Source organism: Chaetomium tenue, assembly GCF_020726465.1.
Source record: "Chaetomium tenue strain MPI-SDFR-AT-0079 chromosome Unknown F5144scaffold_3, whole genome shotgun sequence".
In the NCBI taxonomy this organism is placed as follows: domain Eukaryota; kingdom Fungi; phylum Ascomycota; class Sordariomycetes; order Sordariales; family Chaetomiaceae; genus Chaetomium; species Chaetomium tenue.
The window spans coordinates 980,394-1,000,557 of NW_027117331.1; the positions used below are offsets into that span (position 1 = coordinate 980,394).

General features: G+C 55.6%; 7 protein-coding genes across 7 annotated transcripts; 4 read left to right on the forward strand and 3 right to left on the reverse strand.

Annotated features, from left to right (window-relative positions):
* Positions 1 to 142: 142 nt before the first annotated feature.
* Positions 143 to 3,216, reverse strand: F5144DRAFT_165324 (exocyst complex subunit Sec15-like-domain-containing protein). Its single transcript, XM_066782573.1, has 10 exons — positions 3,025 to 3,216; positions 1,923 to 2,936; positions 1,741 to 1,872; positions 1,587 to 1,688; positions 1,427 to 1,536; positions 1,229 to 1,364; positions 880 to 1,172; positions 674 to 830; positions 349 to 602; positions 143 to 267 (listed from the first exon to the last, which is right to left on the reverse strand). The coding sequence occupies exons 1-10, from the start codon at positions 3,073 to 3,075 to the stop codon at positions 192 to 194; spliced, it is 2,325 nt and encodes a 774-aa protein (XP_066644374.1). The 5' UTR covers positions 3,076 to 3,216; the 3' UTR covers positions 143 to 191.
* Positions 3,217 to 4,536: 1,320 nt separating this feature from the next.
* Positions 4,537 to 7,211, forward strand: F5144DRAFT_591361 (uncharacterized protein; the record flags this gene model as incomplete). The annotated part of the gene is made up of 9 exons (XM_066790263.1): positions 4,537 to 5,052; positions 5,143 to 5,286; positions 5,341 to 5,595; positions 5,681 to 6,235; positions 6,286 to 6,494; positions 6,630 to 6,702; positions 6,732 to 6,838; positions 6,915 to 7,003; positions 7,060 to 7,211. The coding sequence occupies 9 exons, from the start codon at positions 4,537 to 4,539 to the stop codon at positions 7,209 to 7,211; spliced, it is 2,100 nt and encodes a 699-aa protein (XP_066644375.1).
* A 704-nt stretch (positions 7,212 to 7,915) lies between these two features.
* F5144DRAFT_488257 (UNC-like C-terminal-domain-containing protein) lies at positions 7,916 to 10,750 on the reverse strand (the record flags this gene model as incomplete). The annotated part of the gene is made up of 1 exon (XM_066785651.1): positions 7,916 to 10,750. The coding sequence occupies one exon, from the start codon at positions 10,748 to 10,750 to the stop codon at positions 7,916 to 7,918; it is 2,835 nt and encodes a 944-aa protein (XP_066644376.1).
* An 864-nt stretch (positions 10,751 to 11,614) lies between these two features.
* On the forward strand, positions 11,615 to 13,925 carry F5144DRAFT_644727 (uncharacterized protein; the record flags this gene model as incomplete). The annotated part of the gene is made up of 3 exons (XM_066792855.1): positions 11,615 to 11,669; positions 11,741 to 12,186; positions 12,275 to 13,925. 3 exons carry the CDS (start codon positions 11,615 to 11,617, stop codon positions 13,502 to 13,504), a joined length of 1,731 nt encoding a protein of 576 aa, XP_066644377.1. The 3' UTR covers positions 13,505 to 13,925.
* Positions 13,926 to 14,448: 523 nt separating this feature from the next.
* On the forward strand, positions 14,449 to 15,695 carry F5144DRAFT_566271 (Alpha/Beta hydrolase protein). The gene has a single exon (XM_066788548.1). It carries the CDS (start codon positions 14,656 to 14,658, stop codon positions 15,376 to 15,378), a length of 723 nt encoding a protein of 240 aa, XP_066644378.1. The 5' UTR covers positions 14,449 to 14,655; the 3' UTR covers positions 15,379 to 15,695.
* A 223-nt stretch (positions 15,696 to 15,918) lies between these two features.
* On the reverse strand, positions 15,919 to 16,766 carry F5144DRAFT_546242 (uncharacterized protein; the record flags this gene model as incomplete). Its single annotated transcript, XM_066787402.1, has 4 exons — positions 15,919 to 15,933; positions 15,976 to 16,058; positions 16,192 to 16,680; positions 16,748 to 16,766. 4 exons carry the CDS (start codon positions 16,764 to 16,766, stop codon positions 15,919 to 15,921), a joined length of 606 nt encoding a protein of 201 aa, XP_066644379.1.
* A 1,249-nt stretch (positions 16,767 to 18,015) lies between these two features.
* F5144DRAFT_165585 (uncharacterized protein) lies at positions 18,016 to 19,888 on the forward strand. The gene has a single exon (XM_066782575.1). It carries the CDS (start codon positions 18,164 to 18,166, stop codon positions 19,391 to 19,393), a length of 1,230 nt encoding a protein of 409 aa, XP_066644380.1. The 5' UTR covers positions 18,016 to 18,163; the 3' UTR covers positions 19,394 to 19,888.
* The last annotated feature ends 276 nt before the right edge of the window (positions 19,889 to 20,164 follow it).

The window sequence follows — 20,164 nt, forward strand, 5'->3', positions numbered from 1 at the left end:
TCGGTATCGGGCTTTCAGTAGTAGTAGTAGTGGTGGTCTGTCTGGGCGCGGTGGCGGCGGCGATGTCGGGTTAGTTTTCATGATTGAATTATGACTCTCATTTTTTTCCACGTCATTTCCGGAAATGGCAAGAGCTGGTTGGTAGTGAGTGGTATCGTAACATCGTGTCGAGAAGGGAGGCCATCAATCAATCACCTCAAGCCGAAGCGCGATCCGAAATTAGCGAGCGGCGCTGTCCGGCTTGGGTTCTCGACCGTCTGGGTGATCCTGATGAGGAACTAGTGGTTAGCAAGCAAGTCCTCACGACATTTATCCCGATCCCTACAAAATAAATGAAAATAAACGTACTTCTCCAGCAGTAACGGCCCGTTCATGGCGTCGACGCGGCCGTACTTCTTGTTGCGGATCGAGATGTCGTAGAACTCCTCGTGGTCCTCGGACTGCATGAGCGCCGCCGTCTGCTGCAGCTCGTCCAGGTTCTGTTCCAGCATGAAGGCGTTCTCGAGCTTGCTGACAAAGTCTGTGAGGTGCTTGACATCGAGCGCCATGGCGGCGACGCCGTTGGGGTTGATCTTCTTGACGTCGGGGTGGAGAGGGAGTGCCTGGGGGGGTGGGTATTAGCTATTGATCACGCCATGCTGCATAAGGGGGGGTTGTGGCGGGGGGTTCTTACGAGAATCTTGTTGGAAGCGTGGCTAAGGGCGTCGAAGTAGATGAGCTCTTTGATCTCGCGGGGTAGGCCGAGGAGGGTTGAGCTCATGATATTTTCGAGGAAGCGAGTCAAGGTCACCATGTAGTTGCTGGGTTCTTCGGGTGGTGTCGTCGCGGTCCTATTCTGCGTTAGCAAATCCGGCAATGGTCCCGGGCCGGTGGACTTACCAGTCGTAATCAGAGGTGTCTACAAGATCGTCTATCTTGGAGTTCACGAGCTCAAAGATACGTTTCTCGGCGGTCTTCTTGTGGTTTCTGAACAACTCCGTTGCTTTCAAGGTGACTGGACCCCCTGCCGACGTGGAGGATCGGCCCTGGATCAACAGTTGCTCCAGCTTTTGGCAGGCAGCCTCAAAGTGCTCGAGGTTGGTTAGAATCTGCACGATTTGCCCGAGATATTGCGAGTTCAGCCGCTCCACAAGGGTTTTGCAAACGATATCGGTGAGGAGCTCATCCAGCGTCTGGGCAAATGGTTAGCGAGGACCAAACCCAGGCTATCTAAACTCCATCTCCATACCTTTCTAAGCATTTCATCGACGACGTTGGGACGGTCAAAGTTCTCTTGGGTGAATTTGCGAAAGTCTTGCTCAAATTCCCTAATGTGCATGCAGCAGTGGGGGTACATCTTGGAGAACGGTAGGACGATGGGGAGCCTGCAGCAAGTCGGCGGTTAGAACCCGCACAGTATTCTCCTAGGCATGGTTTGGTAACATACGTGACCTCTTCTGGAGGCATCTCGTCGTCGAATAGGATGGCAGAGTAAACCTGGCTGTAGTCGCTGGGAGTTTTGATGCTCATGGGCATGTAATCGTCCGTTGAAACGGTCTTCAACGCTTGTCAGCTCTGTCCAAGGTCACCTTCATCAGTTGACTCACCTCTTTGAAGACTGCCGCAAACCGATCCTGCAGCAACTCCGCAAACTTGTGAAATAACACAAGCTGGAAATTGTTCACTAAAGATGCGGAATATCCCCAGCCCTAAATGTGTTGTCAGAAACAGCGGCGGGTATGACGCAACCGGATAACTCACCTCCATGGTTTGGATAAACAGGGCAATATCCTCCTTGATATGCTTGAGCAGCTCCTCATTATTTACGCCTTCCAACGACCTCGAGGTGATTCGGATAACGGCCTGACACATCGAATCCCAAAGCTCGTCAACCTGCTTAGCGTCAGTCGTTGTTCCCGATCTAGAATATCGTAAAAGCTTACATCGAGAGTCGAGCGAACTAACGGCGCGCGCTGCATAGTGGCTTTTTCAATGATCGCAAACCCAGCCACACTTTCCAAGAAGGCCTTGAGAGCCTCATTGTCATTATTGGCAAACAGGTTCTCGGAGCTGGGTAAAATCAAGTCTTTCTGCTGCCTTCTAGTGGCTGCATACTCAACACGGAACCTGTCGACCTGCCCAAGCGCTTCGTGAATATGCAACGCTTCGTGCAACGGCGTGAAGTCGACCTGGAGCTCGTCGTTGGAAAGAACGTCAAACTCGTCGTCCTCGTCGAAAACCAGTTCAATAGCCGAGTTCAGCTTAAAGCGGCTTAATAATTCGTTCCCCTCCATCCGCTCCTTTTGCCTAGCCCTTCGCTGCTCCGTGTGATAGAAAGCCACCTCGCCTAGGAACTGCGATGATTCTCGAACGATGAACAGCCAGCTGTTCAAATCCGACATGACCGCCTCCGATATTGCCTTCTGTGAAGCGGGGATCGACTTCTGGATCATGTCGGCAAGCTTGTACTGAGTCGCGAACTTGTTTTGAATGATGGGTACCAAGTACTCGTTCTGGAGGTCCTCCAGGGACTTGAGGGCGGCATAGTATTTCTTTTTCCGGATGAGGTCGTGGGCATTGTTGACAGCATGCAATATCTTAAGCGACTCCTCGAGCGCGTCCGACACATCCGTGATGTTCTGACGCACCCCGCGCGTGTCCACCAGCCCCTGCTTCTGCTCAGCGAGCTTCTCCGTGCTCGCTTGGATCGACTGGTTGAGGTCCAGGATCTCGGCCGTCAGGGCCACAGTTCCCTCGCGCACTTTCTGCAGCTGGTTGACGGAGCCTAGGAACTCCTCGTGCTTGGTCAGGCCGATGCGCTCGATGTCTCCCTCGCGTTCCTCGGCGTAGTGGGAGAGGCTCTGGACGAGGGACCCGATGCGGCTGCTTGCTGTTGCATCTTTAAGGACGGGAATCAACTGGTCGAGAAACTCGGAATCGGATGGCGCAAGGATGATCTACAATATGGCAACGCAATCTGTAAGCAACGAGCATGGGGAACGAGGGGGTACACTCTCGCCAACAACTTGATCGCGGATTACGAACCTGGGTGACAGCCGAGTCATAGTCGTCCCACGTTTGGGGTTTCCTCGGCATTTTGGATCGAGGGCATCAAGGCCTCTGCCGCTTCCTAACTTTTAACTCTTCGGGGAATTGTCGAATCGCAAAAGGATAATGTTTCATGGCGACCCCTTCAACGCCGAGCTACATGCTTCCTGGGGAGCGGTTAGTGGTCTGTGCGCCCGCCCCGCCGGCTCCATGCGGCTTGTGACGCCGTGGGATTTGAGTTGAGCGGACCGGTTGCCAAGCACCGTCTCTCCGACGACATCGGTCGAGTCCCCGGTCCCCTTTGTGTGCATGCAAATACCCGCCACTTATTCACTCGGCCAAACCATGGTCTGGATTCACTTTGGCCTCCGTTTTGCTGCCCATGATCAAAATCCGCAAACCAAAAACCTGGAAACATATCCAGGATCACCGTGGTCGCATAAAACACATGAGGGTAGACAAAGGGTTCAGTTGTTTACTCTCAAATTTGCGACGGCCAACTTACTGCCGCCGAAGGTGAACATATGGAACAACTTTGGACCTTCGGCCATTTCGGATCAGACCTCAAGCGGCCCCTTATCGGCGTTGAATATGATCACTTCCACACCAGAAAGAGTTCTGGTATACAGCCCAAGTTCCCCTATGGAATGGGCTCTTTCGCAACTGTGCAGTTTAGAAGGGCGATACCAATGTGTAGCCGAAGTATAACCATGACAATATGCGATGAATGAAATAAAAAGTCAGGTTGGGACAACGGAGGTCAGTTCTGTAGGTACCTTAGGTGAGTTCATTTCTGTTCTCTGGGCCTTCTAGTCCCTGCGGTCTTGCACTTCCGGCTACCCCCCTCTTCATCCGTAGGACTCAGGTGGTCTCTCTTCTTCCTTCCACAACACTTTGGCATTGGAGGATAAGTTTAAATCTCTTCTCAAGCAACATTCTCGTCTCATCGTAGATCTCGTGGTAACACCGAAATCGAGCCCAAATTGAAGGAACACCTCCATGATTCCATGTGTTTACGAACACTACCTATCATCCGATTTCTTGGTATTCACGGTCTAGTTTTTGCCCTCCACCTTTTGTTCCCTTCCAGAGTGGCGCGGCTTTCCAAAGCTTAGACTCGCGGCGATCTCCAAAATCGCAGCTGTTCAACTTGAACTAACCCAGGTCCTGCCTTCCACTTCTAATTTCTCGGTTCCTGCCTCAGGAACTCTAATATTCTTTACACCACGCTCCTTCCCAACTTTTGGTTGTCCCACCATCTCAGGATTTTAGAGAGTTTGCCAGCGACCCCAGTTTCTCTTTCCGCAAACCACTTTTGGATCGCGCATCGGTCTCCTCTTTCCTTCACCAGAGGCCCGCCTGCGAGAATTACCCTCACTTCACTTCTCCTCTCGTCAGGTCCTACCTGATACCTAATCACATCATCGTCGACTTCCTCATACACGCGTGCTTCAAAAAGCGCTGCCAAGAAGACACACGGTGACGAGAACCGGCACGGCGACCATCACCATGGCGCATGTGCGGGATGCCTCGTTCAACCCGTCTTCTCCCCACTCGTCGAGTGGTGGTGTCGATTCTTACAAATACGAGGGAACCCCGGATACCAAGCTCACCGTGTTCTCTCCTGATGAGAACCCGGCCAAATCTAACAGGCTGCTAACCACCCTCGGCCTTGACAACCCTTCCAGCCACGCTGCCCATTACCACCATGTCGGGCCCGAAGGCTTTGGCAATACAAGTTCAGCCACCGTTGAGAAGGATCCTTTCATCTCTAACACGACTAGTAAGGGAGAACAGAAGTTGTCACCCACCGCCTCGGCATTTCGCCCCCTCTCGGTTCCCCTCGTGGCCCATGGATCGTTGAATGCGTCGCCCGGAATGAATGCCGGTCTCGGTGTCAACCGCCAACTTTTCGCGCCCCAGGCCACAGCCAAATTCAGCTGCGATCTGGGAATCTCCCGCTGCCTTGTTCTCTATTCACCTTCTTTCCCTATCACCGTTACTGACGCTGAGGGATATCTCGCGGTAAGACGACACTGGCCCCCCAATATCAACTCATCGATGCGTCGCTGACAGCGGAAACAGAAACTTGAGCGGCTTGGGTCGCCTTGCCAGGGTAAACGCAACCTAGTCGCCGCCGAGGGTCGGGTCTACCTTCATCTTCCTAACGTACGGGATGCCCGGAACATCCACGACAACGTACAACTTGGTTCTCCTCACTGGTGTGCCGAATATATCGCCGCAGCCGAATTTTACAAGGTGAGACTCTCACTGATTTGCGGAACCCAGTTTCCTGTTGCTAACGAGTACCAGGCCTGTGGCCCGGTGGCTCAAATCGACCCGATCTGCGACGGCAAGATTCAAATCACTGCATTTGATGAAGGTGTCAATTTCGGCGCCGTCCACGTTGAAACTGTCGTCCATACTTTCTTGGAAACCCAAGGTGAGGTGTTCGCGCTTCTGCGGCAGAGCGAGACAAACGATCAGACTTTCCGGGCCTCGGTTGAATTTTCAGACGCCGATATTGCCATCTCCGTTGTTCACAAGTTCAACAGGGCTACATTGGGTGTAAGATGCTCTGATCCTTTTCGTTGAGTTACGCTAACCTCCATTCTCGCCGCAGGGAGTCCACCTGATTTTGACACTTTGTCAGTTGAACGGGGCGGCAACCATGTCTCGGCCGGTCGAGGGTTACAACCCTCCTTTCAATGATTCACAAGCCCTCGATCACAACATCACAAGTGCCTTCCAGGGCATGGGTGCCTCAGAGAACCCCCAGCGACCAAGTGGACTTCTCGCACCTGGCCGGTTCAGTCAATCACCTGCCCGACTTCGTGCCCAGCCGCAGCAATACGCCGTGTATCCGGTTGTCTACCATGGTCTCCAGTCTGCCGCACCGGGCCGGCACATGCTTGATCAGACTCCGACACGCGGCCAGGGCGTTGCCCATATGGCGCCAATGACTCCTATTTCGGGAAACATGCCACTTATGACGCCGCTGTTTAATACCACCCCCCCGGATACGCCGATGGCAATGCACAGCGACTTCACCAGCCCGAGAAGCATGCAGCCGTATGGGCGTCAAGCTCTTGACACGCGCCGCCATACCGCCATGCGGGTCAACCGCACTCCATACTTCAACAACGCTGGTCATCACAACCACGTTGATGTCAACCGCATCCGAGACGGCATTGACGTCCGAACTACTGTATGTTTCTCCCCCATACTCACCTATTGCGCGGTAGCTCACACAAGTAGATCATGTTGCGAAATATCCCCAACAAAGTCGACCAGGCTATGTTAAAGCGTATTGTCGATGAGTCGAGCTGGGGCAAGTATGATTTCATGTACTTGCGCATTGATTTTGCCAACGACTGCAAGTTAGTATCAGCCCACTCTTCGCATCCATGCAACCTTATTGACGGTCCGTTTTTAGTGTTGGTTACGCCTTCATCAACTTCGTGGATGTAAGTCATCTAGTCTGTCCGCCTAGCACCATAGTCGCTAACAATCAGCCAGCCTTTGGACATAATTGATGTATGTTTGACCACTCCTTGAACTACCACAGTATTTACAGGCTGGTTTATCTGACTTGCGATCAGTTCGTCAATGCCCGAGGCAACCAACGCTGGAATTGCTTCAAGAGCGACAAGGTCGCCGAGATCTCCTACGCGAGTACGTTCTCAAAGATGACACTCGAGAAGTTTGGGTTCCATGCTGACGCTTCGAAGCCATCCAAGGGAAAGATTGTCTGGTTCAGAAGTTTCGTAACAGCTCCGTCATGCTGGAGGCGCCTCATTATCGACCCAAGGTGAGCCCTGTTCCTGTTGTCATGCCTTACACTTGAGCTGACAATTTCAGCTCTATTTCACCTGTAATGGGCCAAGGCCGGATCTGGCTGGCCAGGAGGAACCGTTCCCGGAGCCTGACAACCAGTCCAAAATGAAGCGCAGCTGCGAGAATGCTGAGCATGTCGGTGAGTAGCAGGCATTGGCTGGGTTTATATACTTGACTAAGTTATTCCGTTTTTAGGGCTCTTCACGCCCAACGCTGGCCAGCACTTTCGTGATGAGCAGCGCCGCCGTCGTTCTCAGTACGATCGTGGCACCAGGCTTGCGGCTCTGGAGGAGTACGACTACGATGCTCACGCCCAGCAGCACGGATACTTCGGACAGCAGCAGTAGACGCCACGAGGGCGCTCCACGGGGAACGCCAACATCGCAGATCACAGAAGTTTTGGTGGCATGCCGAGACACGTTAATATTCGACCCCGCGGAATAGCGCTGGCTTAGCTTGCTTTGCCATGTTTGAGAAGTCGACAGAGGTGGACACCATTTGCGTTGCAATTCATTTGCTGTCTTCGAGATACACTTTCTTTACAGATACGTTCACATTTTGGGCGGAAACGGAGGGGAAGCATGATATCGCAGCGTTACTTGGCTCCAGTTTCACGAAATAAACCAGAAAAGAATTCAGGGAAAATGTGGGCAGGGGAAAGAGAGGGGAACGGCAGGTGAAGGAGCGGGACGACATTTGGGATTGGACTATGGGGTTCTTGAAGCCTTGGTAGTCTAGGAAAGGTCGTCCCATATCGCAGAGCCTGGTTTTTGAGCAGTCGGACGGCGGCTGAGTATGACCCGGACAATTATCCAGCATCACTAGGATTCCCGGAGATAGCTTTGGGCCTCTCAATTAGCGTTACCTTTCCATCCTGTTTGTCACTCGAGCTCGTCACGGAGAGTGATTTTGTCAACATGGCCATTGCAGAGGTTTCCAATGGGATTGTGAAAAGGATTAGAAAACAGGAAAACAGAATTAGAATGGATCTAGGTAAGCACCGACACGGGGCTCATTACGGTCTACACATTTAAAGTAGGCACCGGCACAATTAGCTCGGGTCCTCGGGCAGCGCCGGCAAAGGCTTTCTAAGCCCGCCCAGCTGCGATGACCGGGCTCTCAACACCGGTGGCTTCTCCTCTTGCTCCTCTTGCTCCCCTTGTTCCCCTCCTCCTCGTGACGGAGACGCGATTTCTTCTGTCGTACCGGTGTTTATCTCAATGGAGGAGACCTCAGCATCTGCGTCCGATGCTGGCACTGTTGTCGATGCCGGGGAAGCTGTGTGGCGTCGACGTGGGCGTGGGCGCGATGGCGTCCCGTATTCCTGTTCCTGTTCCTGTTCATGGCCTTGTTCTTGCTCAGGGTCGTGGTCTTGGTCCTGGTCTTGCTTCTCGTAGAAGCGTGATTCGGGACTATGGTGGAGGTGGTTGAGGCGTGATGTTGCCGGCGTGCTTTCCCTGCTGTACTCGGATGGCGGGGTTAAGGGAAGGGTCTTGTCTCGGAAAGAAGCGGAGGAGGACGTTGGGTAGAGGTGGCGCGGGAGGGCGGAGGTGGCGAGGTTGTTGTTACTGCTATTGTTGTTGTTGTTGCTGTAGTTTTGGGCGGTGGCTGCTCCGTTTGGGGGCTGGCCGTTAGGGCCCGGATGTGGGGGGGATGAGCTGGGCATGGAGATGCCGGAGAGGGAGTCAGAACGGGCGTAGCCGTAGCGGCGGTACGTGGTGCCGGTGGAGGCCGGAGGGAAATTGGGGAAGGAGGCGCTGTTGAGGGCGGCGAGGCCACCGCGGCTGAAGATGACGAGGACGAGGCAGGCGAGGAGGAGGACGCTCTGAAGGATGGCCATGCGCTTTTGGAAGACGACCTCGTCGGCAAGAATGTTGAGGCGAGAGGTGAGGGCGACGATCTCGCCCCGGGATTGCTCGCGCTGGGTTTCGAGGGCGAGCACGGTGCTCTGCCAGATCTGGTCGTACTGCGTGCGCACGTTGCGGAGCTCGGAGAGGACCGTCTTGTTGAGGGTGTCAAGGAAGGAGTCGACTCGCGTTATCTGCTTGCGCTCCATCTTGAGGAGCACTTCTTGCAGGAAGCGGGACTGCTCTTCGATGTACTGGAGAGAGAGGGAGGTGTTGGACTCGAGGAGTTGAAGACGTTTGGTCATGGTCTTGAAAAAAGATTCTTGCACGGTAGGGGAGGCAGACGCGGAGGAGACGGAACTGGTCTTGTTGCGGGGGGTGGTTGTGGTGGTAGATGAGTTATCCGCGGCGTCCGCCTTACCATCCGACTGTTTCTGGCCTGGGTTGCTGGCCGTACTGTCGGTGTTGGCCTGCGGTGGTGTTGAAGGGGCGCTAGAAGCGGCTGCACCCCCGGAATGCCCTTGAGAGACGGACGCCCCAGGAGATGCGGGCTCGGACGAGGACGAATTGCCTGGTCGGGACCGAGATGCGTCGTCGGCGGAGGGCGCCGATGGGCGCGGAGTCACCGAATCGGGGGCCGCGGCAGGTTTTTTGGGTGGTATAACTGAACCTGACTCGACAGGTGTGGGATCGGCCGTCGTTGGCGAACGTAGTTCGCACACTTGAAGTGAGAAGTTCCCCTGGAAAAGGGGACGCCAGGGGCTAAGGCCCATTTCTATGGAGGCACGGGGAGCAATCTCCTCGGTCTCAGCCACTGATAGATTGTCACTGCCTGTTGGCTCCTCCACTTGCTGCGGCTCCGCGGCAGGCTCTTGAGTTGACCCTTGAATCTGCTCCGGCTCGTCATCGTGGTTCGGCTCCTTCCACGTATCCAGCATACGGGTGCCATGGACGCGGAGCAGTGATACCGGACAGTAGAACTCGTTGCCCCAGTGGCTCAGAAACTCGATGCGGAGGTACTTGGTGTAGATTTGAGGATGCTCGATCAAGAAGGCCTGCATGTCTCGCGCGTTACGAGCCTCAAAGGTGCCTAGGTCTACCCATTTGTCCAACTTCACGGGATAGCGGTCACTGACGCTAACCCTGAACTTGCGAATCATGCTGGAGAAGAACTCGAAATTGGCCAGGACGACGGTGTCGACAAGGATATCGTCGCTCAACTCGACGATGACGAACTTGTTTTTGGCGCGGCATTCTAGGAGCATGTACGAGTCCTTGTTCTCGACCAGAATGGCCTTGGCATTCTTAGCACGGGCGCTCGTCTTGAGGACCGTCGCGCCGGCATCGAAAGATGCGTAGGAGAATCTCTCCTTGCACGTTTTTCCGGCGTCCTTGCTCCGGTAGTACTGCGTCTTGCCGTCGTCGTAGAAGATTTGCTCTTCTTTCGCCACCTCGTCCGTTTTTGGGGTAGCTTTGTCGGTGGACGACGTGATCTCAGACACCTTCTCGGCCAGGGCGTCAAAATCGAGCGCGATCTCCCCCTCTTCCCCAAAGCTGTCGGCATCCCCGCTGTTCATGCTTGGGTCCCGTTCTCGGTGTTCGCGCTGCTTCTGGGATTTGATGTTGGCGGGATCCTGTCCCGACTTCCGCAACATCATCTCTTTCCATTCCTCGAACGACATGAAGGAGCTTGCGGCCAGCTCCTCCTGGGCATCCTGCTCTTGTACCGTTTCATTGTCTTGGGTTGACCCCGGGGTCTCGGTGACGGTCGTGGCAGTAGTCGTGACGGTGGCCTGGATTGTAGAGTCGTCGGTGGTGGCGGCTGGGGTGGGACTCGTCCATGAGGTCCGCAGACATTGCTGTGGGAGGGTGTGGGTGATGTAGTTGATGGTTCTTGACTCGCATACCTCTGTGGCAGCCGGCGCGGTGGTCACGGCGGTCTCAGAGCCGGACCTAGAGCCATAGGCGGCGAGTACGTGGAGTCCCAGGACCACTAGCGCCGGCGTCAATGGTTTTGCCCAATTTGCCGAGGCGCGCATTCTTTCCTCAGGCCGTTGCGTGAGGTCCTAGCCTGTCCATGGCGCTGTCGTGAAATAAAACAGTCGTCGGGGGCAGGTGGTTGGCTTTTCTGTCAAGACCTTTTGTTCAGTCCAAGGGTTAACGGATTAGTTCCCTTTGTCATTGGCGGCGGGAATGGGCGCCCTGCCAAAAGAGAAGGGGCCTGCAGCAATGCAGCTGCAAGCTGGCATTCATCATTCAAGGGTCCAGGGTGAGGTGGCTCTAGCGGCTGGAGGGCCTGGGTTAGGGTTTCACTGATGAAACAATGTGGCAGTCAACTCGTCTCAACTCGGAAACCCGAGTCCAGCCAATGCTGGGCAATTTCTCGACATTCTCTCAAAGAATTGGTGAATCCATTCTATCAACACAATAGCCGAATCTCGAGACCCCTCCAGTAGCCAAGAGCGACATCGGCAAACGCAGCGTGGCAGGCAATGCGCAATGCGAAGCGCGCCTATCGCCCAAAGATGTCGCGCACCGGAGCCTTTTCTGCCAGTCGCCAATTCGGCATTGGTCGAGACCACCAATCCTATTTCAGGCTAAATGCCACCAGACGAGGCTGCTCTCTGTGAAGCGTGGGGCTGCCTGCCCCGCCATGCCGTGTACCTGAATGGCTTGGGATAATGACGAAGATGACCCCACGTCGGTTGAAAGGGGCACGAGGTCCCTCCCCCTTCTAATTATTTTCGTGAGGAATTCCTGTCTTGCTTGAATTGTTCCGCGGTGTCTCTCGTTCTTGTTGAATTTGTGTGATTTCCAAGCCTGAAGACTCCTTGATTGGATTTACCCCGCCATCTCTTCTCGCGATTCACGAAGACAACTCTCTCTCCTTCAAGTACACCATCATGAGTGACGGACCCCTGTACCTGGGGTTCGACCTCTCGACCCAGCAGCTGAAGGGTGCGCCTCACTGAGCAAACCCACCACTCCTTGGGACGAAATCAACCCACTAACATTATTCTTACCTATAGCAATCGTCGTTCAGTCCGATCTCAACGTTGTCGCCGACGCCAAAGTCGACTTCGACCAAGACTTCGCTTCCAAGTACAAGGTCAAGAAGGGCGTGCTCGTGAATGAAGATGAGGGCGAGGTTTTTGCCCCCGTGGCCATGTGGGTAGAGTCCCTCGACCTAGTTCTGCAGCGGTTGCAGGAGAAGAAGACACCCCTGAACCGGATCCGGGGTATCAGCGGCTCCTGCCAGCAACACGGTAGCGTCTACTGGAGCCGCCAGGCCGACTCTCTACTCGGTGGTCTGAAGTCGGACAAGCCGCTAGTCGACCAGCTAAAGGAGGCGTTCTCGCACCCGTACGCCCCGAATTGGCAGGACCACAGCACACAGCAGGAATGCGACCAATTCGATGCGAAGTTGGGGTCTGCGGACCGTTTGGCCGAGGTTACGGGGAGTGCTGCGCATCATGTAAGTCGAGGGCACGGGATTATGGGACACATGCCTTTTGAGAGAGGGACAAGGGCTGACGGTCAAGTAGCGCTTCACCGGCACACAGATAATGCGCCTCCGGCGAAAGCTCCCGGGCATGTACGCCAACACATCCCGCATCTCCCTCGCCTCGTCCTTCCTCGCCTCCCTCTTCCTCGGCGCCGTGGCGCCCATGGACATCAGCGACGTCTGCGGCATGAACCTCTGGGACATCGCCGGCAACGACTGGTCCGAGCCGCTCCTCGAGCTCACGGCCGGCAAGGACGGCGTGGCAGACCTGCGAAGCAAGCTGGGCGAGGTCCGGAAAGACGGCGGCGGCAGCATGGGCCGGATCAGCAGCTACTTCACCTCGCGGTACAACTTCAGCCCCGACTGCGAGGTCGCGCCCTTCACGGGCGACAACCCGGCGACGATCCTGGCGCTGCCGCTCCGCCCGCTCGACGCCATCGTCAGCCTGGGCACCAGCACCACCTTCCTCATGAGCACCCCCGTCTACAAGCCGGACCCGAGCTACCACTTCTTCAACCACCCGACCACCCCGGGCCAGTACATGTTCATGCTGTGCTACAAGAACGGCGGCCTCGCCCGCGAGAAGGTGCGCGACGCACTCCCCAAATCCTCTTCCGCCACAACCGACCACGACAACGACCCCTGGGCGACCTTCAACCAGCATGCGCTAGCCACCCCCCCGCTCGACGTACACTCAGCCTCAGACCGCGCCAAGCTCGGCCTGTACTTCTACCTGCCCGAGATCGTGCCCAACATCCGCGCGGGCACCTGGCGCTACACATGCAACGCGGCCACGGGCGGCGCGCTGCGCGAGCAGGACCAGCCCGGCTGGGCGCCCGAGACGGACGCCCGCACCATCGTCGAGTCGCAGGCGCTGTCCATGCGCCTGCGCAGCCAGAACCTGGTCAGCCCGCCCGGCGGCGGCGGCGGTGGCCAGCTGCAGCTGCCGGCGCAGCCGCGGCGCATCTACCTGGTCGGCGGCGGGTCGCACAACCCGGCGATCGCGCGCATCGTGGGCGACGTGCTGGGCGGGGCGGACGGCGTGTACAAGCTGGACGTGGGCGGCAATGCCTGCGCACTGGGCGGCGCGTACAAGGCCGTGTGGGCGTTGGAGCGGGCCGAGAGCGAGACGTTTGATGAGCTGATTGGCAAGCGCTGGAAGGAGGAGGGGGCGATTCAGAAGGTGGATGATGGGTATCGCGATGGGGTGTTCCAGAAGTATGGGAATGTGCTGGCGGCGTTTGAGGAGATGGAGGAGAGGATTTTGAAGGTGGCGAAGAATACCTGAGTTGAGGTACTGGGGTGGTGAGTGAGTGGGAAGCTGTGGGAATGAATAGCATTGATTTTGTCCTTGGTTCTGAGGATGATCTGGTGATTGAGGGTCGGGGGTAGATTCAAACGCATATCATCCATAAATGCATTGTTGGTGTTATCTGGTGCTGGGCCGGACCAAGTATTTACGGGCGAGCTGGTCGAACTGTTACATCGCCGCGTTTGTCGGCGTTCTCCTCCCCCCCTTTGCAAAACAGTGGTGACTTTTTGCATGATCGGAGGAACTTGGGCCAAGACGAGAGGGATTGCCAAGCAACCGTAGGTGTGTTACGTCTCGCTCCGACGTCATCCTCCCATTGCAGAAACAAGCAGCTTCACCAAACCATCCCGAATCCCCCCTTCAGCACACCCGGCCCGACCAATGCGGGACGGGAGCCAAAATGAGTGGTAGGCAGCATTGTCCTCAACATCTGCAGTGAGACTGGTGTAACTGACCCCCGCGGAACTACAGCACGGCGCCCACCTAACCGGGGTGAGATGAACCTCGGGCCCGTGTCGTATCTGGACTGCGCCGTCTTCTGCCTCTTCCTAGCGCCCCAGCTCATTTGGCGAGCCGGCTTTTTCGAGACGGCGTGGTGCGCCCTGCAGGCGTTGCCGTTCCTCTGTAAGTCCCGGGCGACAGACATGTCGTGGTACCACCGCGTCTTGTGACGCCCGCTGACTGGTCGAAAGTGGCGGGGCTGCCTGTTGCGCTCATCCGGGACCGGTACCTGGTCCGTCGCGAGAAGCAGAGCGGCTTTCAGAGGAGGGCGTCGCTGTTTGAGGACGGCGTGGTCCGGTGTGTGCGGTACGCTTTCGCAAATATTCCGCCGAGAATAGGACGGGTGTTCTTTGCGAGAGAGGTGTCGCTTCCGTTTCTTTGGTTCCGGTTGCTCCGCCATGGCCATCTGGGATCTCCGATTCACTGGTGGGAGCATCGCGAGGTAGCTGTCGTGCATCTGTCTCCCGGCCCTCCACGCTGACCGGCTTGTAGCCCGGACTTCGTGGCATTTGGATGAGCAAGAATCCAGAAGCAAAGCCTGACTTTGTCCTCTATTACGCCCATGGTAAGGAGCTCGGCAGTGCAGGTTTCCTCGAGCTAACACAGATTCAGGGGGAGGCTTCTCGATGGGCTCGTCGTACTTCTATCTGGAGTATCTCTTGACATGGCTGTCAATTCTGGGCTCAGCAGGATACAAGAACCCGGCAATTTTCGCATTAGAGTACACGCTCGTCCCCGATGCTTCGTTCCCCACGCAAGTCGAGGAGACACTGCAAGGTTACGAGCACGTCCTAGCGGTGGCGCAGGATCCGTCCATCGTATGTGTAAGCGGCGACTCTGCAGGTGCGACGCTTATTCTGTGTTTGCTACTCCGCTTGGGTGACAATCGGGTAAATAGCAGCGGAAAGAAGCAGCTGCCCGCCAAACCTGCATTTGCTGTGTTAATATCGCCTTGGGCGACGCTGGTCTCGACTCGGCATAAGAATACTGCGAGCGACTACTTGGACGCGCAGCAGCTCCGTCGATATGGCACACATTTCGCGGGCAACCGAATCCCCGCGACAGATCCGTTAGTGTCACCGGGCTGTTGCAAGGATATTCTGTGGTGGGAGAGATCTAGTCCGACCCAAGGTATCGTCATCACGTATGGCACGGAGGAGATGCTTGCACCTGATATTGAGAGCCTTATCAACACGCTCCGAGAAGCTGAAGTTGCCGTAGAGAGCAACGTAGATATCGGGGGCATCCATGCCTGGCCTGTTGCCTCGCTGTTTCTTTCTGGCGACCGCGACGACCGGCTGGACGGACTATTGACTATGACGAATGAAATTAGACGACGGATCCCATAACGGTGGTTCATGAGCGCAAAAGAATGAGTTGGGTGCCCTCAGATTAGATCAAGTAATTTATGCCAGCATCGACATGTCAGCGAAGATGACCCCAGAGGCAAGACTCGGTTTCTTCAACGCTGTGTTCTCGTCTTTGGCTTTTTGTGTTGCTCAAAAAAGGTCATCACGGGGCTGCAGATATAATACATTGGGCAGGGGGTAAAGACAATGGGTTTGTTTACCTGCGAAAATTGTTGGCGACTCGATGGTGTTGCCTCGAGGACAAATGCGCCGATTGTCGCGAACGGTGGGTTTTGAGTGGTGTGGACGGGCATGAGGATCAGCCGCAAATGACAAATGAAAACACCAACCCGTGGGTCTGAAACAGCTAGATTGAATTTGACTAACTAAGCCGACCTTGCCTAATCGGGTAACTCATCATCACCCAGGCCTCACAACCCTTTCTACCTTTCCACTCCCTTTCTAAACGTTCAACATCATAACATTGACGTTCGCACCACAACTCTTTTTGTGGACACTCCATAGACTTCGTTGGCAGTCTTACTCATGTGTTAGCTAACTCCGCCACCCCAGGCCAGCTCTGTGCATGCAACTTACCTTATCGCAGAACCAGCCCTTCGGACAACCACTGCACTTCAAGGGGGCCTTTCCAGTGTCCTGCTTTGACTTACCGCAGGCATCTGTTCAAATATGTTAGATTCTTATTGTCATCCTAAGTATATGGGGAGCAGTTTACGGCTGGAGCTGCCTTACCAGCCCGCTCAGGAGCGACCGTGAGGAAGGGAAGGAGGGAAGGGGGCGGGTTTGACGTACGGCAACTTGGCTCGTTGTAACTACGTGGAGTTCCGGGTGTGTAATTGTCCAGGGCGGCGAGGAACTGCCTTTTGCCCGGACCTCGAAATCCTGTATCAGAAAAGGCAAGCGCGAAGTTCTCGTTGCACTGAACCTCGGAAGCGAGCTGACGGAGATGCTGAAGGTCGTGGTCTCTGATTTTCGCACCGGTCCCCATCAGTAGTGCACCCAGAATGACGAACTTATACTTGGCTTCGTGCTCGTTCCAGGAGTTGTCGGTAGCAGCCGCGAGGGCCCGGTACTTCCCGATGAGTTTGTCACCAAGGCCAGCGTCGAGTTTTTGGCGGACACTCTCCAATGCTGATTTGTCAACAGTGTTGCCCCCGTCGGCCATGAGACCAGCGTAACCGAAGGAGCAGAGGGCCTCGGACTCGGGTCCATCTTCCTCGCCAGCGATTTCCAGAGCGAGCTCGTACGCGCGGTCTTGGTCGTTATCGGCCTCGAAGAGGCCTAGAAGGTTGTCAGTGCCTTCCCAATACGCAACTAGAAATTAAAATGGTAGGTACGGATGGCTTACAGTGACCCCAGCGGCCCATTTTGGGTGATTCTTGCTTTCCGGGTGTCTATAATCGAAAGTTTTAAGGGTCGCAGCCGCCTTTTCTCTGACGACTTCGGATAGCTTGAGTTGTTGAAAGAAGCAGCTCATCAGTCTTGGGAGTTCCCGTGCCCACGTCGGAAGAGTTTGAAGAGCAGCGGGATCTTCCCTGGCTTGGAGCTGGCAGGCAAGAGCAACCTAACTCTTCGGGCAACCTTGGAACAACGGAAGGAACACGGGCAAATACACCGACAGTCTCCAGGCAGATGAGGTAGGCGCCAGGCACATGCATTCTTACAGATGTATAAGTCATGGCCTTCTGCCCACTTGAACGGAAGGAGCTTGAACTGGGATGCTGGGCAACTGTCATGGCAGTGAAGCAGTAGAACCTTTTCAAATAGACGGGAAGTCATGACGGTGAGGATGACCGAGAAGGTTCGTAAAATGCACATATTAATAAAACCTGTCGATATATCTGGTTTGTTACCACTGCCTAGTGTGCAGTGCAGAATCAATTTCTTGTGGCTTCTAAGCCGGCGCTTGGAAGCATCAAGAAGCAGCTTCAAGTGAGAGCCACCCCTTCGGCAGCCCGGTCAATCTTGGACGACCGGTGCGTGCGTGTTGGCGTATCACGGCCAGCAGGCTAGAGTTCAAACAATAGCATCGAGTGTAACTACAAGCCAGACTTCCATCACTGGCTGTTGTGATACGTCATGTGGTGCCCCTTTCCACAATTTACGGCACAGCAGGCCCGTCGTACTTTTGCTAAGTTCAGTCCATCCCGTGGTTAGTTAGATACATCTAAATATGTCAGCATATTCTTTCGGCTGTGCCGCTAGAATGCTTGTGCGAGAGGCTGGAGAGACTGATGACCTGACAGCGATATCATTGAAGTTGTTGGCCTCACTGGTAATGAATGCCAAGCGGCGAACTCCAATGCGTGGATGTTTGTGAAACGACTCAAACGGGCACTCATCCCAGCATTCCGGCCAAGTAACGATGCCGATCCCAGCCTGATTGTAGGTTGGCGTCGTTTTATTTTTCTTTTGGCCACCACGCCACTTGGAGTTCTGCCTGCTCCCTGCTCATCAATGCCCCACATTCAAACCTACCCCTCCATTTCGCCCCTCCCAGATTGAAGCTCGTTGCCGCCTTTGTGGCCCAGCCACAGCGAGCTACGACCTTATTAACTCGCCCTACTTGAAGCTCCAACCACCCCGCTCCTACACTCGTTCGTTTGCAAACGCGACTCTGCGCCCCACCCAAAGGGACCAAGAAGCGAACACCAAGACCACGGCAGCCTATCATAAATCAGGCCCGTGAGACAGTCACGTTCTTTGTCCCAAGTAATTTTTTTGTTTTTGTTTTAGTTGGTCCTTTTTCCGGCGAGCTGAAGTCATGTCCGGTGACGACACTTATGCGCCAAAGAGCCCCGATCTGTCTTCCTTTCACTCGGGCCCCACACCCCCGTCGGAACCTGCAGAACCCCAGCTGTTTTTATCGCAGCAATCCCAGCCAAACTTTTTGCACCTGCAGTCTCCTGCAAGTGCTTCTTTTGCAAGCTCCCACCACCCACACAGCAGTCAAGTCCCTCAAAGCCGGCAATACCAGCTTGCGACGCCACCCCAAGCAGTCGCACAGGCACGCCCTACACACAACCCAAACGGTAGCCAAACAGCATCATTTGGCGTTGGTGCAGGACAACACTCCCCCTCGCAACAGCACGAATACTATTCGCCTCGCGCAACAAGCTATCCCACCGCTGGATATTTGCAGCCTAATACCGGATACCAGACAGGAACACCAGCTCCTCCGCCACAACAGCACGCGTCGACATTTTACCAACCGCCTTACCGTGATAGCTTCCAGTACCAGCATTACCAGCATCCCCATCAACAACTCCCGCACGAGCTCGTTGCTGCCCAAGCCCAGGCGCACCATCCCTACGGCTACTCGGCACCGGGCGGCGCAGGACACGGACACAACAACCTCCACGAATCGGTCGACGCGATGCCTCCTCGGAGAGCGGCCGCGGCCGCGGCAGCAGCCGCCGTCGCCGCGCAGACGGCGTCCGACACAGCCGGGGACGAGTCCCTGAGCCCCCCACCATCGGTAGGCGCGTCTGCGTCCGCGTCCGCGTCGGCGGCGGCATCGGTGGTAGTAGCGGCGGCGCCGTCCATCGAGGCGGCCACGGTCAAGACGAAGTTCCCGACGGCGCGGATCAAGCGCATCATGCAGGCGGACGAGGAGGTCGGCAAGGTGGCGCAGCAGACGCCCATCGCGGTGGGCAAGGCGCTGGAGTTGTTCATGATGGCACTGGTGACTAAGAGCGCCGACGTGGCGCGGCAGCGCAACTCCAAGCGGGTGTCGGCGCAGATGCTCAAGCAGGTGGTCGAGGGCGACGATCAGTGGGACTTCTTGAGGGACATCGTCGGTAAGGTGGACGGTGACGAGAAAGGTGGCAGGGGCGCGAGCCAGAGCCAGGGCGGGCGGGGGAAAGCGGAGAATAGTGATACTGATGAGGAAATGGGCAGTGGCGGCGGTGAGGCGGCAACTGCTGGTGCTGCTGCTGCTGTTGCTGGTGTGAAAAAGAAGAGGGGTGGTGGGAGGAAGAAGAAGGGCCAGTAGGGTGGCTCAAGGTTGGGGTTGAGGGGCAGGGGGACACTGGGGCCTTGTGCTGTGCCCCGTGGTTGAGGCGAGCATGAGGGACGGGCAACTGAGGAACGAGGAATGAATGGTCGGGCAAATGATATTCACGGGCGGGGAATGGGCGTTGGGATGGGGCATTGTATAAGCGATGTTTAAATGGTGTTTGGTAGTGGGCAATTCGTGCCACCGGGCGGCGTGCTGGAATTACTTGACGTAGATTTCGAACTCGATAGATCGCAGCGGACAAGTAGGTTGCTTGGCTTCTCAATTGTGTCAAAGGAGGCTGCGGGGTTTGACCCGATGTAGTGTACATACTCGGCGTTTTAGTGCCGGATGATCCATGTTAGTTATCTGGCGGTGTGCTCGTCACCTGGCGAGGCTTGCCCTCGAGCAGATAAGGCGATAAGTTCGACGTCCCTCTTTCGTTCTCGAATAGTCAAAAAGAGATCCATTGCTGCTATCGGAAGTGCAGCTGGCAGTAAAGTATCTATCTACCTGCCTACCTGAGGTAGGTGGCTTCGGTTAGACAGCGCTGCAGCGAGGCGAGACCTGCGTAGAATGCAGGCAAGCAATGAGTGCCCGCTGCAGCGGGAGGTTCCGGGGGTTTTCGCCACCTCCACTGTTAGGTTCCATGCTGCCCGAGGAGAGTCAATTGTGCTCAGCCTTAACGCCAGTATGGATGGATGGTTTTATTGCACCGGCAAGACAAGGCAATGCGGCCTATCCAAAATGATGTAGCTGTGCGACTTG